Below are 21,424 nucleotides of genomic sequence, written 5' to 3'. Positions count from 1 at the left end.
GAGGGATCGGGCCTTTCTGGGGGTATGGGGGAGGAGACAGAGAAGCAGAGGTTTGCCCTGTTTGCGGTAGCTGTGGCTCTGGCCTTTGGGCTGAGGGTCACGCTCCAGCAGAAGGCAGCCCAGTGCCCTCCCAGGCGGCTGCCGGCCCTCTTGGTGCCCCTGCAGGGACAAGGGTGGGCCTACTTTCTCTGCTGTGCAGACCACACAGGCCCACCCAGGTGGGTCCCTGGAGCCAGCACAGCCAGGTGCCCCATCGTAGCAGTGGCCCTGCTGGGCGGCTCCAGGCCAGCACCGCCTGCCTCTGCACGGCGTTCCTTTGGCTTGAGACCAAGTCCAGCACCCTCAGCGCTCCCACCTCAAGGACTAGGCCTCAAGTTTCCGTTACAGCCATCGAGGCACTCGGCTCCCGGGGCTTCATTCTCCTTGCTTCCTGCTCCACTTGGTTTCACTTATTATGGAAAGTTCCCAACATACAGAAATAGAGCAAGTGTGCCCAGCACATGTCCTGGCCTGGCCTCAACAGCAGTCACCGGGGCCGCCTGTCCCCTCTCCCCACCCAGACGTCACAGGTCACGCCTGCCATGGGCTGACTCAGTCTCCTGTGTGCGTGGTCTTGGTTTTTGCTTTGTGCCCAGTACTTGGTTAACTAATTTCTAGTTTTCCTTGTGACTTCCTCTGACTGATGGGTTATTTTGTCAGTGCCGTGGAGTGGATTCCGGCTCCTAGACCCCGTGGACAGCAGAGGGAAGCCTGCCCTGTCTTTCTGCGCCATCCTCTCCCCTTCTGCCACGTCAGACAATGCTCCGCTGCTATGCACAGGGTTTCTGATGTTTCTACGTGGGTGGCCAGGCCCTTCGTCCTAGTCTATCTAGTCGGGAAGCTCTGCTGACACCCGTCCACTGTGGTGACCCTGCTGGTAACGGGTTATTGCGATGTTTGTTATTTAACGTCCAAATATTAAGGGATCTTCCAGATATCTTTCTGTTACTGATTTCTAGCTTAATTCTGATGTGATCTGAGAACACACGTTTTTATCTAATTCTTAAACACACGCCATGAGGAAGACACCTTGATCGGCCTTGTTTACCGAGCGGGGAAGTGTTGGGTTGTTGAGGGCCCAGCAGTGGCCGATCCATCACGTGAGAGCAGAGCTGCAGCCCGGGCCCCTCCCTGCTCACCTAGCCCGGGGCATGAGCCCCCAGAACGCGGCCCCCCCAGGGTCCTCGGGACTGCTCCCTGCTAGAGGGTGACATTGGGCCTCTGTCTTCTCGGAGCCTGCAGGAAGGCCAGGCCGCCAGGCCGCCTCCACGACTTACCCTGCCTGGTTGTGCCAGGACTCCTGAGGTTTCGGCCGACCAGGTGACCGCTGTGGGCCAGGGGCAGAGGAAAGCCCAGGGACTGAGGACCGAGCCCGACAGGAAGGGAGCCGGTTAGGCGAGAGGCAGCTGCCTCGGAAGGCGGAGCCAGGGCACCGGCAGGCCCTGCCCGCCCGTCCAGCTGCAGCTCCTTCCCGGAGCTGTTGCCTCATCCAGCAGGGCAGGTGGCAACTCGGCTCAACTGCTACGGCTACACCGGCGAGGCAGGGGCTGGGGGTTCCCCGACCTCGTCAGGGAGAGGCCACGTAGTCCACAGAGGACTGCTGCCATGACCATGGGCCGGAGCCTTGTCCTGCAGTCAACTGCCATTCTGACACCGGCTTGTGGGACCGCAGGCAGTGGCCTCGGAGTCCCGGGAGCCTGCTGTCACTGTCCCACGTGTCCTGGTGGAGAGGGCTGCAGAGTGGGGATGCTCCCAGGAAGGGAGGAGGATGTGCTAGCTGCAGTGGGCTGGCGGCCAAGTGAGGCAAATGTGGCCGGGGCCTGTGGCCTCTTGCAGGTGGCAGGGGCCTCCCCAGCCCCATGCCCTTTTTGGACACCACACTGCAGTCCTTAGGCGTCTGGGCCAAAGCAGACTGGATGGTGGATCGGCCACACCCAGCCCCTGGCTGGGCCTTCGCCCGCACTTCCACTGTGCAGGGTGCCAGGGCTGGGCCCCCGGGGCAGGCCCGGGACCTTGGCCGCCAGGCAGGCTGGGAGGGCTCCCAGCAGCTTTCCTCTGAGAGCAGACGACTTCCACTTCCCTCTGCCCCGCCTCCTGGGCCGCCCTGGCTGGGCGAATCAGAAGACAGCCACCAGGGACTGTCCCCCTGCGGGAGGACCGGCTGGGCCTCTGTGGAGTTGCCCAGAACCATCAGGAAGTGCACAGGCGTCCCTCTGGGCTCCACCCTCCCTCAGGCCCCTGGCTGCCAGCAGCACCTCCTGTTGCTCATTGATCAGGGTGGCCCAGGCTGACCAGCGTCCAGCTGTGTGGGTGCCCCCTCGAGGACCCTGAGGTAGGCTGGTCTGGGGCCCTTTTCTGAAAGGTGATTGGGAAGGTGCCGTGGCTCTCTGCTCAGGGCTGCTGGGGCAGGAAGCCAGGTCCTGGAGCAAATACCCCAGAAGGGTACCCAGTGGCCTCAACTCTTCTGCCCTGTCCCTCTTCACGGCCACTGAGACCTGCTTGTTAATCTCAGTGGAATTAGCAGCGGGGCATCAGACGTGGGACCCGTGGCTTTTAGGCTAGAAAGGCGGGAACGGGCCGAAAGTTCCCAGGACCGTCCACCGGGTTGCTGGTATCTTTATTCCACACCTTGTCTGTCGCTGGGCTGGATGGGAAGGCCAAGCTCTGCGGGAAGTGGGAGGACCTCCTCCAGAGACCAGGCCTGCTGTCACCCACATCTCTAGGATGTGGTCTAGCTCCTGTGGGCTAGAAACCAGAGTTTCCAACACGGCTGAAGGCTCTGTCTGAGGTGGCCGGGTCAGGGTCTCCGTCCCCACCACCCAGAGGAGGCACGACCACCTGGCTTGGCCCAGCCCCGGAGAGAGCGATTTCTCGCCTGCTGGTGGAAGGCAGCAGCAGTGGCTGGTCCCAATGTAGATGGTCCCCTCGTCAGAAGGCCAGCGTGCCAGTCCCCCAGAGTGTGACCAAGAGCAGGCCTCATCTGAGAGGTGGGAGAGGAGCCAGAGACGACTGGGTCCCAGGACCTGAGAGCCCGGAGGAGGCGCCCAAGCAGCATTCCAGGCTGGCCGTGGGCGACACAGCCAGGCCTTCCCCGAGTGCCCAGGCCCTGGCCCTCCTGTGGACGGTCAGTCACCCTTCCCGAAAGGCACAGTGTCGCTGAGCCTGACTCGGAGCAGGCTAGCTCCGGGCAGCTGCTGGGAGGCTGTTGCACCACCAGCCGGCCACGGAAAGAGAGGAGGGGCTGGGGCGGGGACCTGAGCAGGCGCTAAGTTGGGAAATGAGGAAGCCCCACAGAGCATGGTCCAGCACTGCGCAGGTGGGAGGTCACTTGCCTCGTGCCTCTCGCCCCAGCCTGGGCACTGGCCAGCCAGGGAGGTCGTGCCAGCGGGTGGCAGCAGCACAAATGGCTCCTCCTGCCCCACAGGTGGGAGGTGGCCATCCCTGCCAGCCCCACGACACTTGGGGGTCTCCGGGGGCGGGCAGAGGCCAGAGGAGGGCCATGGTGCAGGGGATGTTCCTGCCCCTGGAGCATCTCCACACCTTCCCCCATACTCACCAGGGTGACTCGGGAGAGAGAAAGCCCAGGGTGGCCCAAAGGGCGGGAGCAGGGCCCAGGTGAGGCCGAGGGCCACCCAGTGAGCAGATGGGCAGCAGGGTCCCTGCGCGGCTGCTGCTTCCCTCTCTAGGTCGCCGAGATGGGAGGGCAGGGCCTGAGGCAGCACACCTCTCTCCCAAACACCCCTGGGCTGAGTTCCTGGCTGGGCTCCTCGGTGGCGGGCCTGGGGCCTAGCTCAGCTGACAGCTCAGCAAGTGGTGTCCCTCCCAGCCGCCCTCCCCGACTCTGGCCAACCCTGCCATGTCGGACTATGAGAACGAGGAGGAGTGCTGGAGCGCCCTGGAGGGCTTCCGGGTGAAGCTCATCTCCGTCATCGACCCCTCGCGCATCACGCCCTACCTGAGGCAGTGCAAGGTCCTGAACCCCGACGATGAGGAGCAGGTGCTCAGCGACCCCAACCTGGTCATCCGCAAGCGCAAAGTGGGTCAGTGCTGCCCCGCCCCCGAGCTGGCTAGGAGCCTGCCCAGAGGCCGCCGTGGGCTTTGTCCCCTACCCTTGTCCCCAGGAGGCCAAGCCCCATGCAGCCCCACGGAGTGCACCCCAACCCCAACTGCAAGCACGTGGACGAAACCCCCGGCACCCCTGCACCTGTCCTGTTTGCCGGGGGCCGTGGTGCTTCCATGCACTGCTGAGGCCCCTGGGAGAGCCAAGGGGTGGCGGGTGGCACTTGGACCCCGGCCTGCAGCGGCTGTCCACGTCCCAGACCCATTTGGCTGCGGCCAGACCTGGCGGGGGCCGCACAGCTTTGTCCCCTGGCCCAGAGCACCCATGCACGTCCCGGGACGCTGAGGCCCGGGCGCCAGCCAGGCCTCTCTGGGTGGCAGGCGTGCTCCTGGACATCCTGCAGCGGACCGGCCACAAGGGCTACGTGGCCTTCCTCGAGAGCCTGGAGCTCTACTACCCCCAGCTCTACAAGAAGGTCACGGGCAAGGAGCCCACCCGCGTCTTCTCCATGATCATCGGTGAGGAACGGGACACCGGGCATGGGGGTGGGGGACGTGGGGGGCACAGGGCCAGGATGGAGGGGTGGGGTCGGCATGGGGCAGAGCCAGACATGTTGGGAGGGCAGTGGCATGGGGACAGGGCAGCAGGCACCTCCCCATCTGGTCTCCCGACCGGGTAAATTGGGATCAAGGAAAGTGAGTGAGCTGCTCGTGGGCAGGGTGCCGGCGTGGGGGCGGGGCTGGTCATCGCTCCCGTCCCGCTCTCCGAACACTCACGGAGGGAGCAGCGGCCCAAGAAAAGGGGGACCAGACCTCTGGGGGGGCAGCAGGTCGGAGGCGTGTGCAGGTGCACAGGCTGACTCACAGATCGGAGCCCCTCCTGCCCAGAAGACCATCCCACCTGCAAAGCCCCTGTCCCTGCCCTGGGCCACAGACACTGCCCCTGAGAGGGCGGGGCCTGCCACTCCCAGGAATGGCGAAGCAATGCTCTCCTGGCCCCGGAGTCGCGTCCTCTTGCCTCTCAATCAAGATGATAAGATCAGACAAAGGGAAACAGGTGCCTGGCCATGGCTGTCCCCTGTCCTGGACGGGCATCGGGACAGGGGCCGGGGAGGTGAGTGAGCATCTCAGTCCATTTCCTCGACGAGAAGCAGCAGCCACTTGGACTTGACCCCTTGGCCGGGCTCCGCATTCCCTGGAGCCACGCGTTGCTGCTCCTCAAGTGCAGGGCCCTGGGAGGCGATGGGGCAGGGTGGCCGTGGGGGACAGGCGACAGTCTGACGCTGGCCCCGTCTACAGACGCGTCCGGGGAGTCGGGCCTGACGCAGCTGCTGATGAGCGAGGTGATGAAGCTGCAGAAGAAGGTGCAGGACCTGACGGCGCTGCTGAGCTCCAAGGACGACTTCATCAAGGAGCTGCGGGTGAAGGACAGCCTGCTGCGCAAGCACCAGGAGCGCGTGCAGCGTCTCAAGGAGGAGTGTGAGGCCGGTGGCCGGGAGCTCAAGCGCTGCAAGGAGGAGAACTACGACCTGGCCCTGCGCCTGGCCCGCCAGAGCGAGGAGAAGGGCGCCGCGCTCATGCGCAACCGCGACCTGCAGCTGGAGGTGCCCTCCGGTCCACGGGGCGCGGGGGTGGGCCCGTGGCGGTGTCCTGGGCGAGTCGCGTGGCCCCGAGCCTCCGTCCTGCAGAGAGGGCCTGGCAGGCGTCGAGGGCCAGGCAGTGGGTGAGGCCCCCGCGCTGACGGGGTTGTCCCACAGATCGACCGGCTCCGGCACAGCCTCATGAAGGCGGAGGACGACTGCAAGGTGGAGCGCAAGCACACGCTGAAGCTCAGGCACGCCATGGAGCAGCGGCCCAGCCAGGAGCTGCTGTGGGAGCTGCAGCAGGAGAAGGCCCTGCTGCAGGCCCGGGTGCAGGAGCTGGAGGCCTCCGTCCAGGTGGGGCCTGCGGGGCGGGCGCCGGGGCAGGTGGGCCGTGGGCCTCCCCTAGCCAGGTCGCTGCCCTGCTGCCCTCTCCCCTTCGCCACCCGCAGGCCGGAAAGCCAGAGAAGAGCAGCCCCTACATCCAGGTGCTGGAGGAGGACTGGAGGCAGGCGCTGCAGGACCACCAGGAGCAGGCCAGCACCATCTTCTCCCTGCGCAAGGACCTGCGCCAGGCCGAGGCCCTGCGCACCCGGGTACGCAGCGGGGGCAGGTGGACACCGCGCCTGGGGCCAGGCTGGCTGCGTGGGCTGAGGGACTGCCCTGTGCCCACGCAGTGCCTGGAACCGGGGGCCTCTCAGCTCTCAGCTCAGTCCCTACTGCACCCCGTTCTGGAGGCGTAGGGCCGGCCTTCTCACCCACTCCTGCCCTCGCTCCCCCAGGGCAGTCAGGGCCAGCCTTGGTCTGGAAGCTCAGGGCTGGCAGGGACCTAGGGGCTCAGGCAGCCTCCCCCTCGTCCCAGCCGGGCCTGACCGGGGGCCAGAACAGGGGCCACGGGCAGTGGGGCTAGCTGCCGTCTCCCGCAGTGCACGGAGGAGAAGGAGATGTTCGAGCTACAGTGCCAGGCCCTGCGGAAGGACTCCAAGATGTACAAGGACCGCATCGAGGCCATCCTGCAGCAGATGGAGGAGGTCGCCATCGAGCGGGACCAGGTAGGCACCTCGCCGCCCGCCCGCCGGCAAAGAACAGCCTGCACCGGGTGAGGGAGTAGGAGGGGCGGTCCCCACGTTTGTGTGGGCTGCCAACGAGCCCTTTAGGGGCAGTTGTCAAAGTGGTCTTTGAATGACAGAAGCAGTACGTGCTCATTTAAAAATGTGAGCAGTAACGAAGTTGATCCCCAACCCCCTCCACCCCAGCCCGCTGCCCGCAAAACCACACTCCACCTTCCGCTGGACCTTCCGGACTTTTCTCAATGTCCATCTATATTTTGTTTCTGTTTTAGAAAAGTGGAAGCTTTCTGTCTTGTTTTGCAAATAGCTTTTTTAACTTAGAAACCTGTGGGCACCCTGGCCGGCCGCGTTCTCGTGGACGGGAGGCAGCCCCTGAGTGGGACTGCGTCCACTTCTCTACTTCCCATCTCTTTCCTGTCACGTCACTGCGGTCCTTTCTAATCAACCACAGTTGGTGCTTCTAGTGACGTTGGCGGGGTAACTGGCCATCTATCAGGAGCCTTAAAACGGAGACTCCTTTTAACCCAGCAATCCCACTTCTGGAAACCTCTCTCGGGAATAACAGTAATGCAGAGAAAGCCGGTAGTGTGGGTGCTGATCTCAAAGCTGAGGACAACGGGAGACCAGGAGAAGCACCCGTGAGCTGAGGGCAGCTCGCTAGCCAAGGAAGCGAGGGCTGCTCACCGGAGCTGGGGGGCAGGGAGTCCCACCCTACTCCGAGCAGGCACAGGAGTGCCGAGCCTTAGGCACCAAGGCAGGCCGCGGGGGGCCCGAGAGGCTGCGGCTGGGGGAGCTGGGGCCAGGCAGCCGAGCTGAGTGGTGGCGTTTTCTCCGGTTGGTCCTAAGCTGGAAGCAGGGACGACCTGGCTCTTTGGGGCCGATGGTCTAGCCTCCTGGTTGTTTTAGACGGCTGGCTGCCGCTGCCCCCAGGCCGGTCACTGTAGGTAGCGGGCTGGTCTCCGGGCTGGTTGCTGCAGGGTGCGGGGCCGAGTCCTATCCTGACACGTGGCCTGGCTGTGGTGTTCCGTCTCTCACACTCACTGTCCCCCGGGGGCGGGCATGTGAAGCTGTGGTGCGTTTGTTTTAAAGAGCATTACGCTGCCATTAACAATCATGCTCTTGATGTCAAGCCACACCCCAAATTTACAAAACCTGTGTGGGGGCGGAAACGTGTGCTGAACATCCACACGTGGGTGGAGGACTTGGGAAAGGACGTGGGGTCAGCAGGGACTATTCTGAGGGTCGAGTGTGCAGATCCTTATCTTCCCTCTATTTTCTGAACTGTCCGCACTTCTCCTCACGAGCTTTCTTACGGTCACGATCCCCCAAACACGCGTTGACGTCCCTGGAGAAAAAAGAGGAAGAGGCCAGTGCTGGCCGGCTTGTTGTTGGAAGTCCCGCTGGCAGCATTGCTAGAAGTCAGGGAGCCACGCTGGGAAGTGAGAGCCCGAAGGGAGAAACAAAAGTGCCCGGGGTGCGCTCTGCAGCGCTCCCCCTCCGAGGGCCGCCCAGGAGCCCGGCCGCACCTGCCCTGTGCTGTCCCCACAGGCCATTGCGACGCGGGAGGAGCTGCACGCGCAGCACGCCCGGAGCCTGCAGGAGAAGGATGGGCTGCGGAAGCGGGTGCGGGAGCTGGGCGAGAAGGCCGACGAGCTGCAGCTGCAGCTGTTCCAGTGCGAGGGCCAGCTGCTGGCCGCAGAGGGCAGGCTCAAGCGGCAGCAGCTGGAGACACTCGTCCTGGTGGGCCTCCCTGGGGGCTGGGGCCTCTGTAGTGTCCGTCAGGCAGAGCCACAGCCCTGCTGCTGTGGGACACGGGAGTATGGCAACTTGGCAGCAGGCGTGTCCCCAGATCCCAGAGGACGAGCCACCAATAGGCTCTGCTGGTGGCCCTGGCAGGTCCCCGGACCCTCCTGAGCCCCCTCCCTCCTCTGTAAGGTTGGCTCCTCCTGGCGAGCCCTCCTGGTGGTGGGTGCCGGGTGTGGCAGAACTCGGCCTGGCAGGCGCTCTGGGTGTGGTGAGGGGGAAGGAGGGTTCTTCTGGGCAGGGGCCAGGACAGCTATGGCCTGGAGAGGGGCCTCCCTGGAGGGCAGAGGCGGGCCTGGGACCCTCACCACACCCCACCCCACCCCATGCCTGGGGACGGCTCGGTTGCCCCACAGCCTGCTGACCGATCCCTCTTATGTGACCACAGAGCTCTGACCTGGAAGACAGCTCACCCAGGAATTCCCAAGAGGTAGGTGTGTCCCCCAGGGTGGGCGCAGGGCTGGCCTCACCCAGGGTGCCCAGCTGCAGCTTCTGTCAGACCACAGCCCCATACACGTTCCTCGGAAGCTCCTCTGCTGAGCTAGGCTGTCCCCTCTCCTCCCAACGCCCGGCCAGGCAGCGGGAAGAGGAGCTGGTGCAGCCGAGGCCTCCACGTGCTCAGGGCAAGACACGCCCTGGGGGCAGGAGCCTTCTTGCCCAGCCTCTGGCCAGGCTGGGCAGCAGAGGGCCCTGAGACACTCCAGCCATGGAAAGCAGCACGGGTGGGTGCACAGCGGGTTCGGTCCAGTCCCGGGAGAGGTGGTGCGCTAACCGGTGCCCTGGCTCTCTTTGGAAGCTCTCGCTCCCCCGGCACCTGGAGGAAGACACACAGCTCTTGGACAAAGGTGAGGAGGGGAGCGGTCTGTCGTGGAGGAATCTGGCCAACGCATCCTTGTCGCCCTGCGTTGGCGCCGGTGCTGATCCTCGGCACACACGGCCATGTGGCTAGTGCCTGAGGATGTGTGCTCTAGCCCCGTGCCACTGACGCTCACGACCCCACTTTACAGATGGGAACAGAGGCTCAGAGCGATAAGTAACCCCCCACAGTCCCCCTAGCGAGCACACGAGACCCCCATTCAAACCCAGGGCCCAGGAGTGCAGGGTCTGTGACCCAGCTCTGACCTTGAGAACACATCCCTCCATCAGAGGCCAGCCTAGGCCCCAGGAATGCAGAGTTGAGGCGTCCTGCCCTCCTTGAGCTTCCTCTGGAGCGGGAAGCAGGGAGCAGGGGAGGAGGCAGTTGGCCGGCGCCCAGGTGTGCCAGGCTAGGGAGTGTGAGCAGAACGGGAAGGAGGGGCCATCTCAGGGGAACGGGGCACTGAGGGCTTAGGGTGGCAGGGCAGGATCGCTCTGCCTGCCTGGACACAGGGCTGGGCAGGGGTGGCCAGGAGGTGGCCCCGAGGGGGTGACAAGGGTGAGGGGCTGCTCTGAAGGTGGGCGGCAGGCGGGAGGTTGCGAAGTCCAGAAGACCCTCTGCTGGGTGTTGGGGGGGCGGGGCACATCGCAGAGGTCGCGTGGGAAGCCAGACTTCCTCAGCATCAGGCCTGACCCCAGCTTCTAAAGGGGGGCAAAAGAGGAAGAAGAGGCAGCAAATGGAGAAGTGAGGGGTTGGGCCATCTGCCGCTGTCCAGACTCCAGGCCGCCGAGCCCCCTGTGGGGATGGGCCGTGAGACCCAGCAGGCAGTGATCAGTGATTGGGAGGGGAAGGCCGCAGGCCCAACCTGCCGGGAGCCCCAACCCAGGGGTAGTGCAGCCCCCCCGCAGGAACCAGGCAGGCTTCAAGATCAGAGGCCGAGGAAGGGGGAAGGTGTCAGCTCCAGGCAGAGACCTGGGCCCAGGCCTCTCCCACCACAATATTGCTGAGACCTGGACATCCAGAGTCCTTCTCATGGACGGTTTAGGGGAGCCAGCCCATAAGAGCACCTTCCATCCAAGGGTCCTGAGCCCTTGGCCCGTCCAGGCCCTGGCAGATCCTGAGGGGGCCAGCAGCCTGGAATGTTCTGCTCCCAACTGCTGCAGTGCCCCAGCCCCAACCTAGGAAGGGCCGAGCCATCTGCTCCGGAGGAGAGATCAATGGTGGGAGCATTGACCTGGCTGCGTGCCCCAGAGGGCCTCTACTGGGAGCGAGGAGTGGGAAGTGACGTCTCTGAGTCCTAGTCCCCTTGTCTATACAAGGGGGTCCAAGTGAGGACCCAGGAGATAGTGCAGGACTGGCCGGCAAAGTCAGGGGTGAAGAGGTGGAGGTGTCGACCACCAGGTGCCAAGCGTGGTCCTGGCAGGCGGGCAAGACCCACAGGCACCACTCTCCCTTCCAGGTGGCCCGACAGACAGGGAGAGCCCAGAGCAGCCATTTGCAGCTCTGCAGAAGGAGCGGCTTTCACTGGCCTCCAACGTAAGGCTGCCCTGGGGTCCCTGCAGCCCTGGGATGCCCCTGGGGTGGGGGAGGACTCAGCGTGACTGATCGCAGGAGACTGATTCCTCGACCTGGACGCCTGGGGCGTGATCGCAAGGGTCTCTGCCCTGCGGGCTCTTGGGGAACAGTGTTTGCAACATGAAGCTGAGCCCCTCCCTTCCTGGACAAAGCAGTGGGCAGAGGCGCGCGCTGTCAGGACGCGGGGCGCGGCAGCCACGGAAGCCTGTCTTCTGTGCGGGCGCAGCGTTACCCTCGCTGTCCACTGCACCAGAATCCCGACGGCAAAAGGGCGGCCTCGGGCGCTGTAGGAGAAGAAACTTTGGCCGGGAGTGCAGTCCCGGCGTCCTGGGCCTGTCCTGTCATGTGAAAGGCGGGACCCAACCGCTCCCCTGGGGTGCACGCAGCACGCAGATGGAGAGCCGGTCTGCGTGCTGAGCTGAGCTGGGGCTGTGGGCTCCCGGCCTGGCCCCCCGTTTGCAGTCCCAGGTGAGGGGGTGGGCCCCCCCGGGGCTGGCGGGAGCCTGAGCCTCGCCCTCCCCCAGGACGCAGGCCTGAGCGGCGGGGAGCCCCCCGAGAAGGAGCGGCGGCGCCTCAAGGAGAGCTTCGAGAACTACCGCAGGTGGGCGGCAGGCTGCCCAGGCAGGTCCGGGCAGGGGCCGGCGGGGAGGGGCGGAGGGGTCGCAGCCTCCCAAACCCGCGGACACCCGCACAGACGCGCGGCGTCGGCGTCTCCGCAGGAAGCGCGCGCTCAGGAAGATGCAGCACGGCTGGAAACAGGGGGAGGTAGACTGGGAGAACACCACGGGCAGCGACAACACCGACACCGAGGGCTCCTAGCCGGCCGTGGGAGGACCCCGCGGCGAGGACCGGGTGCACGCCGGCGCCCGCCCCGGACTGTCCCAGCCGCGCGCTCTCTCTCTGTAACGTACACCTCGCCGCGTGTTAGCAATGCAGCTCCGTAAATAAACGACCGCGGTCGGTCCGGGCACCGCCGCCTCGGATGGATGGCCTGGCTCCCGCGCGCTCCTTCCATCCCCGCCCGCCGCCAGGAGGCAGCAGAGCGCGCACCGCCCGCCGGCGCCGGAAGCCGAGGAGGGCCGTTTCCGCCGCGTGCCCGCTTCCAAGATGGCGGCGGCGCGGGGCGGGGCGATGGGGCGGGGCGGCCGGAGCCGGCGGGCGGGATGCTGCGGGCGGCGCTGCGCCGCGTGCCCACGCTGTGGAGCCACGCGCGGCCCCGGGGGCCCTGCCTGAGGCGGCTGTGGGGGCGCGGGGCCCGCCCGGAGGCCGCGGGGAGAAGGCGAGCCTGGGGCTGGGGCTGGCGGCGCTGGAGCTCCGAGCCGGGGCCCGGGGCCGCACACTACCAGCTCGTCTACACTTGCAAGGTGGGCGCGCGGCGCGGGCGGGGCCGGGCTTGCACCTGGCGGCGGACCGCGCTGCGGGCAGAGGTGGTCGGGGTGCGGGGCGGGTCCGCGTGTAGGGGCGGGGGCTATTTCGCAGGAGGCGTGGCCTTCCGGAAGATGGGTGGGGCTATCCCCCAGGGGCAGGGCTATCCAGGAGGCGGAGCCTTCCGGAAGATGGGTGGGGCTATCCCCCAGGGGCAGGGCTATTTCGCAGGAGGCGGGGCCTTCTGGAAGGTGGGTGGGGCTATCCTCCAGGGGCGGGGCTATCCAGGAGGCGGAGCCTTCCGGAAGATGGGTGGGGCTATCCCCCAGGGGCAGGGCTATCCAGGAGGCGGAGCCTTCCGGAAGATGGGTGGGGCTATCCCCCAGGGGTAGGGCTATTTCGCAGGAGGCGGGGCCTTCTGGAAGGTGGGTGGGGCTATCCAGGAGGCGGAGCCTTCTGGGAGATGGGGGGGCGGGGGGGCTGTCCCTCAGTGGGCAGACCCGTCCGGGAGAGGGCTGGCCCTGCCCTGGGGTGGAGCCAATCCTCAGAATGGGCGGGGCCTTCCTGGGCGGGGCTGGGCCAGGCGCTCTGCCTCACCTGCGCTGTTTCGCCACCAGGTCTGTGGCACTCGGTCCTCCAAGCGCATCTCCAAGCTGGCCTATCACCAGGGCGTGGTCATTGTGACCTGCCCTGGCTGCCAGAACCACCACATCATCGCGGACAATCTGGGCTGGTTCTCGGACCTGGAGGGGAAGAGGTGAGGCCACCTCGGCAGGGTCGGGGGCGGAGGCCTGTGTCCCAGGGCTGGCCTGGTGGGTCCTGGGTCAGAGGCCTCACCCAGCACCCCTGGGGTACCCTCTCCCTAATGTGGTTTATAGAGCCTACCACTCCAGTCGTAGTACAGGAGAGCGTTTAAATTTCAATTTCAGGTAAACCACAAGTAGGTTTTTAGTGTACGTATTCTCAAGCATGGGTCGTGTCTGTATTTGCTGAGTCTTCTGCCCTAGCTCAGCCCCCTGTGGCCCTCCTCACTGCCTGACCTCTGCCCTCACTGACGTGCTTCGGGTCAGGCAGACCCCGTCACGTGTCAGGGCCACAGGCCTCCTCTAAAGTGAGGGGTCAGACTAGGTTGACTCCTAAAGCAATGACTCCTTTTCATCTGTGGTTCCTTCCTTCACTCTACAAAGATTTCTCAAGTGCCTGCTACTGGGCAGCGGTGCTAGTGTCTCACTTTCCCGTCCTCTGCCGACACCGACTGGTTGACCACACCAGACTTGGAGGTGGATGTGACCTTGGGCCTGCAGGGTCAGCCTTACCCTCATGGAGAGCAGTGGGGGCGGCGGTCAGGAGCCTCCTGGCTGGGTGGCCCTGGGCAGTTCAGTTTGGCTTCTGAGCGAGCGTTCTCCCCTGAGAATGGGATGGTCATAGCAGCTGCCTCTGGGAGCTGTGGAGAAGGTTCCATGGGACCAGCGTGTGGTGGCCCTGATGCCACACCAGCGTGGTGACCCGTGCTCCTGGCTCGAGCCTGGCCTTGGGATGCCCTCGAGGGACCTCGCTGCAGGACAGGTGTGGGGCCTGGAGTGTCATGGCACTTCCGTCTCTCTCAGGAATATTGAAGAAATCCTGGCGGCCAGAGGGGAGAAGGTGTGCCGAGTGGCTGGCGAGGGGGCCCTGGAGCTTGTTTTAGAGGCTGTGGGGGCCCCCAAATCCACTGCTGCTCCGGAAGGGGGTGAAGACCAGGATCCCACCCACCCTGGCAAGACACAGTCCAGCTGACCCTGCCTTCTGCCTTTGAGAAGAATGCTTCAGCCCTGGGCCTGTGTGGACTTGGCCTGTTTTCTGTCAATAAACAGACATCACTGGCAGATGCTGGGGTCTGGGGCTCTCCTTTGTCCCTGGTTCTGGAGTCAGAATAACTCACAGGAACTCCCTCCCGGCGCTGCTGGCGGGGGACTTCTGCAGCTGCAGGACCCCGCCCACCACTGCCGCCCTGCACGGAGGAATCGCCCCTGTGCTTGTGTGATGCAGGCCATGTCCAAGTAGGAAGGGGCTGGACGTGGAATCTGAGCCCCTTTTGGCTGTGGCTGTGTGGCCTTGGGCAGGTCACCTTGCCTCTCTGAGCCTCTGCTTTCCTATCCACAGGTGAAGAAGCTCATGGTGCCACCCTGTCAGGTGTACCAAAGGAAGAGAAGACTCGGGACAGGCACGGGGTGGCTCAGTCGTGCCCAATCTTGCTGGCTCAGTGGGGAGGCCTGGAAGGGATCGCCAGTTAGCCACTGTTCTCCCTGGGGGCGGGGTCAGCATCCCCCTACAGGTCTCATCCCTTTGGCCAGACACAAGGAGGCCTCACAGATCCTCTTTCGTCCTCTACCACGTGTTGTCCCCCAGACGCCCCATAGACAGCACTGGTGAGCCAGTGCCAACCTCAGCCCTGACCCTTGGCCACCGGCCAAAGTCAGCAGACCAGGTTGCGCTCCGTGGCCACAGGCGGGCCAGGAGGCTGTGGCAGAGAGGGGAGTGGGCGCCAGGACTGCCGTCTGGTGGGCAGGGGGCTGAGTGCCCCGCGGGTGCCCCCCCCCGGGGGCTTGTGATTTGTCTCCCAGCCTTGTTTGACTGCCTTCTCAGGATGTTCCTGTGTTTATGAAAGTGAGTTTATTTCCAGAAGTGTTCTGGGCTGTGTGACCTTCAGCATTAATCACCAGCCACAGTCTCACAGGGTCCCGGCAGGATCCGAGCTCCTGGTCCCCGCCTGTGTCGGCGCTCCCAGCACTGGCATTGTTCTCCGGGGCGTTGGCCGTTTGTACTTTGACTTGATTACCCCCTGTCCTTCCCTCTGCGAACAACCCTCTATTACTCCCACCCAGAGCCTCCTGTGCCATTTGTGGGGACTGTCGTTGTTCTGGGGCTGAGCCAGCCCCGGGCCTCCTCCACAGGGGCACCGAGGAGATGGCGCTGGGCCTTGGCCTGGCTGCCTCCCTGTCCCTAGAGGGTTGGGACCAGAGTTTGGGGAGGCTCAGGGAGTGAGAGTGCCAAGCTGGACCTAGGAGGGCCGCCCTGGCCAATTCCTCCCTCTGTGGATAGGGAAACTGAGGCCCGTGTGTGTCGGCTACGTCTTCTGCTGTCTGTATTTCTGAGGCTTTGACAGCTGTCCCTGCTGACCCTGAAGGGACGGCCCCTCCCGGGAAGGATGGTGGGTTCCTAGAGAGTGAAAGACTCGCCCGTGCATGCACCCCAGGGCTGGGTACCACACTAGGGGCAGCCCCGATACCTGGAGGCCTGGTCACTCTGCTTCCCGTATCCTCCCTTCCCGTGGGAGCCACAGGAAAGGCTCTTGTGCATATTCTCCCCTCCCCCACCTCCCGACCCACCCCCGTGCTTCCCGGTGTGGTCCCCACGGCGAGGCATGCCCCCATCTTAGATCTTCGAGTATCCCTGACTGTCTTTTCAGTGGCAACCGTGTCCTGATCTGCTGGCCTCACCACCCCTGAATAGCAATAAAACCTGCCTTCTAAAACAGGTGGCCCCTGCAGGCTTCTGTTGTTCTCCAGTCCCCATCTTGAGGCACTGTTGGGCTTTCTCTGGTTTCTGCCCTCCCCTCCATCTTTCCTCCCCTAGCCCCATTCCAGGATCCTCTCCAAAGGGTCGAATTAGGGAGTTGTGCGTCTGGGCCAGCCTCCATGATCCCACAGTGGCATTTCCAGAGACACAAAGAGGCATGGACTGGGTCAGAGGACACTAAGCAACTTTCTCCCTGCAGGACTTCTCAGAGCCTTTAGCGTGCTGACCTGGACGTGGTACCCAGTGCTACTTGACTGCAGAACCTTCTTCTGGGAGCACTGAGAACTCTGGGGGGCGGGGGATCTGGTGACAGCCCCCTGGGGCTCCTTGCTCAGGGCCCCTCCCTGTTGGACCGCACCCTCACCCACTGTCACCTTTTCTTCTCCATCTCAGGAGGAACAGTAGCCGCCTTCCGCTCCCTGACCGCCTCCTGCAGCCCCTGCCTGCAGACTTGCCCCTTCCGACTAGCTTTCCCCAGGGCTGCCCTCACCCCTTGGGGGCTCCCCGGCCTCCTGGGGTCGATGTGGCTCCCTGCACTGTGGGTCACTGACCTGTGCGGGGCCTCTCCTGCCTCCACCCCGCTCCCGGCCCTGGGTGTTTCTGCTACTGGGGACATGGCCCCTTATGACGGCTGTTGGTTTGGGGTGTCCGTATTCGTGCGGTGTCGTCCCCAAGCTGGTTCCTCAGCTGCACTTTCACAGTCTGTTTCATTGCGTTCACCAGCCAGCAGTACCTCCCTTGCTCTAAAGTGGCCCATGGGTCCTGTGCAGGTCCTGGGTGGGTGGGCCACAGCTCTGCTGGCTGGCAGGACTGGGACCAGAAAGGCAAGCGCGTGCCCAGAGTGTGTGCGAGTCCAGGCCCCAGGGGAGGCAGACGTAATCAACCTGCTGCCCAGTGGCTGGCTGGCTCCGTGCAGGCCCAACCATGCACTCGCACTGCCCCGAGGGTGTGGGCAGCTGCCCTGGCCAGGTCGCCTTGGTGAGTGGGAGCCCTGACCAGGCCCACCCTGCTCGTCTGCCCACCGTGCAGGTGCTGGGCTGCCGTGCCTGGTCACTTGGGGCAACTTCCAGGGTGAGGGCTCTCTCCTGGGTGCTAACTGGTGCCACAGAAATCTTCACGCCTGTGCCCGCTCCCTTCCACGTGCCTCCTCTCAGAGCCCACACTCCTCCTCCCAGGCCCCCGACCGCGTCAGGCCCCCAGCCCCTGCCCGTGCATCCACGTGCATTCTGACTCGACCGGCTCTCCATGCTCAGAGCAGGTGACCGGGCGTGCTGCCGCGGGCTTGCCCGTGGGGGCTCCCGCTCTACTGTCCTGCAGGGCCACCCCGAGAGAAGCTAGGGTGCAGTGAATGTCCCGTTCCGGCTTCCCCCTCATGGTGGGCCACACTCTGCCTCTCCTCGGCCCGGCGGTCGAGCGCCCACAGCCATAGGAGCGGCCTGAGGAGCAGATGCTGTACACAGGGTACGAGACCCGGGCCCTGCTCCTGCTCCTCCGAGTGCAGTGCTCCATCCACCTGCGTCCAGTCTGGGGAGCCCACCTCGTACAAGGCCAGGGTGCCCCTGACTTCATAGCAGCCTCCTCCAAACGGGCGAGGGCCCCGGGACAAAGGCAGCTTGGAATGCGGGGGACTTACGCCTCGGGGGCTCAGCCGCTACTAGGCCTTGGCCAGCTATTCTTGATGGTCTTTTGTTTTTGATGCTGTCAGGAACACACACGTGTAGTATGTGTGACCCTCTTGCGGCCTTCTGAGGGTCAGTCTGCATCCCTAGCGGGCCCTTCTGGAGTGGAAGTCTCCTGTTCGCTCCTCAGCCCGCTGGTCAGCCTCCCCCAGGCCTCACTGGACGGGCCCTTGGCCTCTGCCTCATGGACCCCTGCGTCCCCTCCGGGGTCACCTGTCCCCCTCTGAATGCCAGGGGAGCCCGGGCTGTGTCTCTCCCAGGTGTGGGTCCCTGAGCAGACCAAGGTGGGGTCTCAGCCTGAAAAGTGGGCTCCAGTTGGCCTGGCCTGAGGCGCGGGTGCTGAGGGCCCCCAGACACCATGTCTGTGGCCGACTTCAGAACCCAGAGATGCAGGTGGGGAGCCAGGCTGCCCCCCAGTTCCCCAGTTCCCATCTGCCCTTGGTCAGACCCCGTCCTGTGAGTGGGGAGGCAGTGGGGTTCCCAACAGGGCATTGGGTCAAGGCCAGGAGGGTGCATGTGGGGGCGGCCTTGCTGGCACACACCCCAACTGCCAGCATTGCTGTGTGTCCCCTAGACGTGAGCCCCCCATGGAGCACAGGCCCCAGGGCTCCTTGGCGCCTTTGCGGTGTGGACCAGCCAGACTCCGATCCCCATGCAACTGGTCGCCTGAGACAAAGCCTTCCGCGTGGGGGCAGCAGCAGGCTCAGTCCATGAAAGGCTTTGTGGATAGCCATGGGGGCTGACCAGGGGGAAGGCTGAGGGGTCCACCTGTGTCTTCTCGGGAGGGCCGGCCCCCACAGCACACTCCACGTCTCCAGCAGCCGTGTCACAGCGTCAGAGCAATCTCCACCCTGGTTCCTGTGCCCTCTGCTCCCGGGAGGTCGGCAAGGGGCTCAGGGGGGAAGGCACCAGCTTTGGGAGACACATGGGCTCCAAGAGCTCCTACGCTGGCTGTGTGTTCCTGGGGGTGCGCTTAACCCCCCTGAGCCTGAGCTGCCTCACTGATGAAGTGACCCCCCACAGCAGAGACCCCCACCCCCGGATGTCTCCAGGGACCAAGCTGATGTGTGGGGGTGGGTGGGTGCTGCCTGAGCCCCAGGCCTGTGCCAACCCAGTGAGGTCAGTCATCCAGAGCCTCCCGAAGGACCGACACCCCCTCACACCCAGCACTAATCCTGACATGGACAGCATTCACTTGGCAGACTTTATTTTTCCGGGAAAAACAAATGTACCTCTTGGGTCTGAAAGGACCTACTGACAACATGGCAAACACATGTGTGAGGAATAAATAGGCATGTACATTCAAGTACGGGGGCGGCTGAGCAGAACCGCGCTCTGGCGACTGACCCCACACCTGCTGGCCCGCCCTCAGGGGCCCCCCACACCCCCGCAGAGCAGTCATCACGCTGAGCTGAGCCCCCTGGGCTGTGCTGTGGGGCAGGGCTCCCGCCACCTCCCCACACTCGGAGAGCAGGACTGTGGGGCCGTGCTGTGGCTCCCTCCCAGGAGTGCTCCAGAAGGGCCGGCAGCAGGCACCCCCAGGTGGAGGGGGGGCCGAGGCAGGGTCTGAGTGAGAGCAGAGGGCCACGGTCCCCCAGGGGCCCTGACTCCTGCCTGATGCTGAGGGCCAACTCCACCCACCCCATGGGACAACACAGTGATGTCGTCTTCCCCAGCTGCTGGGAGTGAGGGCTGGGTGCTCACGGAGGGGACTGGGGTTGAGTTGAGCTGACCCTCGATGCCCCCATGGCCACAGAGCTGGAGACCCCGGGCCTGTCGCCCGCCCTGGCGCCCTTGCCGCTAGCCAGAGTGTCTGGGACCAGGCCGCTCCGTCCCTGGGCTGCGGGGCTTGGAGTTGAGGAAGGTGGCAGCGCATCCCCACCCTCCCTGCCACGTCAGAGACAGGGCGGCCCTGCCTGCTCAGGGCTGTGTGCCTGGCTGGGGGCGCTCTGTGTGGGGGCACCTGGGCCTGCCTCCGCTGCCTCGTCAGGCTCTGGGCTCTGTGGCTGCTTTCCTCCTCCTCCTCCTCCAGCGGGGTAGGAGGGAGGGGAGAGGGCTGGAGGGGGCCCTCTGCGGGGAGAGGCCGGGACTGGGGAGAGAATGTCTGCGGGCAGCTTTGGGAGGACAGAAATGCCCCCGGAGGAGAGGCCTCAAGGACACCTTCCGGGGCTTGGGGGAGGTGGCAGGTTTCACATTTGGCCGGCAGGACGGAGCCGGGCAGGGGGCCAGGGAGAGGGCATGGAGGGTCTGGACAGCACCGGGGTTTGGGGCCAACATGCTGAAGGCCCGGCCTGGGGCAGGGGCAGGGGTGAGGGCAGGGCTAGGTCGGGCAGGCCTGCAGGACGCCGTGTACCATGTGGGGGCTGGCCCAGGACAAAAGTATGCCCTTCCCCAGAAAAGGCTCTCCAGAGCTGCTGGGCCTGCCGCCCTGGGGAGGGGGACGCATGGCGGCTGTGTGCCCAGCGTCGGGCTCAGTGGAAAGGGCCGGGGGCCTCAGAGCCTGCCCTCAGCCATGGCCCCGGGAGGATTCGGCTTCTTGGGGGGCCATGGCATCCTGGACGGTGGTGAGACGCCCCCTGGCGTCCAGGAGTTGGGGCGGGCCTGGCTGTGGGTGTGAGGCTTTAGCTGGCACCAGGCTGGCACTGTTGCCGGGGCTCAGATGGCCCGCCCACCTCCTGCTCCGGGCTCCCGGCGAGGTCCACCCGCTGCTCGTCCATGCGCTTGGCCTGCACCCTCTGGATGAGGCTGAAGAAGTCCTCGTCGGGCATGGTGGGGCCGCGGGGCAGCACGTCAGGTGGTGGGCAGCGCTGGTCGTCTATCCTGGAGGACTGAGCAGACACGGACACGCTGGTCGGGGCCTCGCCCTCCCCAGGCCCTGGAGGGCCCGTCTCAGCGCCTGGGCCCAGTGGTGGGGGCCCCACAGACAACTCCGAGGCAGAGGCTGCTGTCCAGCGGCAGTGCCAGCTCAGGAGGGCTGGTCAGCCCGCGTTGGGCCTCCCAGGATCCGCCTGGGAAATCAGCTCTGGGGTGCTCTGGCTGGGTGAGACCCCAAGAACAGCCACCCAGCGAGAGTGGGTTGAACAATGGCCACTGGGCGTGGGGCGAGCCAGGCCAGGAGATGGAGCTGCTGGGCGGCCTACCAGGCCTGCTCCCAAGACCACCCTGACTGGTGTGCTCACAAGGCCCTGGGACAGGGCTGGGGGCCAAGGCTCCTGGGGCCTGCAGTGCGGAGCTCCCCAGGGCCCCCCGTGGGGCCGAGGGGGCTGAGGAGGCGTTTGGGCTTCTCTGCAGGGTCTGGCGCAGAAGGGCTGGAAGCCGGCGCAGCTGCCGGAGCGTGCGTGCGTGTGGACGGTGGGCTCGGGGGTTCTCGGTAGGGGCCGGGTTTGAGGTCCCTCGGACTCGCCCAGGGCTGCGCTTTCCTCTTCTCTGTGGGAACGAATGTCAGACCTGGAAACTTCCAGCTCCGTGCACAGTGGCCACGCTGCTGCCCCCTCCCCAGCCATTTCTCCGAAGGTTTCCTGACCCTGAACCCTGTCTGCAGTTCTGCCCTGCCCAGACCAGTGGGTGGCTGGACCCCGCTAGGGACGGAGAGACCCTGCCTGCTCTCCCTTCTCTGGGTGTGCTGCCTGGCCCTTGGTTTTCTCTGTACAGATGTGGAAGGCAGGAGGAATCCCCAAGGCCACGACCTTGGGGACCTGGCGACCCCTGGGCTCTGAGCTCCTGCACTGTAAGGGGTGGCCAGCCTGAGTATGTCCTGGGGTGGCCTTCTCGGGGGGCCCTGCGGGGGGGTCCCAGGAGGCGGGCCCCAGGTCTGCGCACCTGTGGGTACTCGGTGACACT

General features: G+C 65.1%; 3 protein-coding genes across 13 annotated transcripts in view; 2 read left to right on the top strand and 1 right to left on the bottom strand.

Moving 5' to 3' along the window:
- The first annotated feature begins 70 nt into the window (after window positions 1-70).
- CARD9 (caspase recruitment domain family member 9) lies at window positions 71-11,828 on the top strand. 7 transcript variants are annotated; one of them, XM_014782335.2, is made up of 13 exons: window positions 71-2,371; window positions 3,866-4,079; window positions 4,480-4,617; window positions 5,398-5,702; window positions 5,856-6,035; window positions 6,131-6,274; window positions 6,605-6,730; window positions 8,297-8,488; window positions 8,940-8,981; window positions 9,348-9,396; window positions 10,867-10,943; window positions 11,507-11,583; window positions 11,702-11,828. In XM_014782335.2, exons 2-13 carry the CDS (start codon window positions 3,896-3,898, stop codon window positions 11,799-11,801), a joined length of 1,614 nt encoding a protein of 537 aa, XP_014637821.1. In that variant the 5' UTR covers window positions 71-2,371; window positions 3,866-3,895; the 3' UTR covers window positions 11,802-11,828. The 7 variants fall into 7 exon arrangements, 6 of the variants coding, with proteins under 6 accessions (XP_014637821.1, XP_087274928.1, XP_087274925.1 ...); XM_087418802.1 differs by having other exon boundaries at window positions 11,507-11,607; window positions 11,702-11,801; XM_087418799.1 differs by lacking the exon at window positions 71-2,371 and having other exon boundaries at window positions 3,942-4,617.
- A 140-nt stretch (window positions 11,829-11,968) lies between these two features.
- DNLZ (DNL-type zinc finger) lies at window positions 11,969-14,212 on the top strand. Its single transcript, XM_087418805.1, has 3 exons — window positions 11,969-12,346; window positions 12,965-13,104; window positions 13,955-14,212. Exons 1-3 carry the CDS (start codon window positions 11,969-11,971, stop codon window positions 14,121-14,123), a joined length of 687 nt encoding a protein of 228 aa, XP_087274931.1. The 3' UTR covers window positions 14,124-14,212.
- Window positions 14,213-18,754: 4,542 nt separating this feature from the next.
- GPSM1 (G protein signaling modulator 1) overlaps window positions 18,755-21,424 on the bottom strand; it is a 35,024-nt gene continuing 32,354 nt past the window's right edge. For 3 of the 5 annotated variants that reach the window (XM_087418790.1, XM_087418792.1, XM_087418791.1), the window contains one exon: window positions 20,424-21,010. In XM_087418790.1, the coding sequence (XP_087274916.1) occupies window positions 20,474-21,010 (537 nt within the window). In that variant the 3' untranslated portion in view covers window positions 20,424-20,473. The other 2 variants (XM_087418793.1, XM_087418794.1) reach the window with 1 other exon arrangement.

The sequence above is a fragment of the Ceratotherium simum genome, chromosome 29 (genome assembly GCF_057802395.1).
Source record: "Ceratotherium simum simum isolate JZ-2026a chromosome 29, ASM5780239v1, whole genome shotgun sequence".
Taxonomy (NCBI): Eukaryota; Metazoa; Chordata; class Mammalia; order Perissodactyla; family Rhinocerotidae; genus Ceratotherium; species Ceratotherium simum.
This window is presented reverse-complemented; position numbering and strand designations above follow the sequence as displayed.

Coding starts and splice junctions, on each gene's coding strand:
- DNLZ (XM_087418805.1), top strand. CDS start 11,969: ATGGCCTGGCTCCCGCGCGCTCCTTCCATCCCCGCCCGCCGCCAGGAG. Junction 12,347..12,964: donor AGCTCGTCTACACTTGCAAG/GTGGGCGCGCGG, acceptor TTTCGCCACCAG/GTCTGTGGCACTCGGTCCTC. Junction 13,105..13,954: donor TCGGACCTGGAGGGGAAGAG/GTGAGGCCACCT, acceptor CGTCTCTCTCAG/GAATATTGAAGAAATCCTGG.
- CARD9 (XM_087418798.1), top strand. CDS start 4,026: ATGAGGAGCAGGTGCTCAGCGACCCCAACCTGGTCATCCGCAAGCGCA. Junction 5,703..5,855: donor ACCGCGACCTGCAGCTGGAG/GTGCCCTCCGGT, acceptor GTTGTCCCACAG/ATCGACCGGCTCCGGCACAG. Junction 6,731..8,296: donor TCGCCATCGAGCGGGACCAG/GTAGGCACCTCG, acceptor CTGTCCCCACAG/GCCATTGCGACGCGGGAGGA.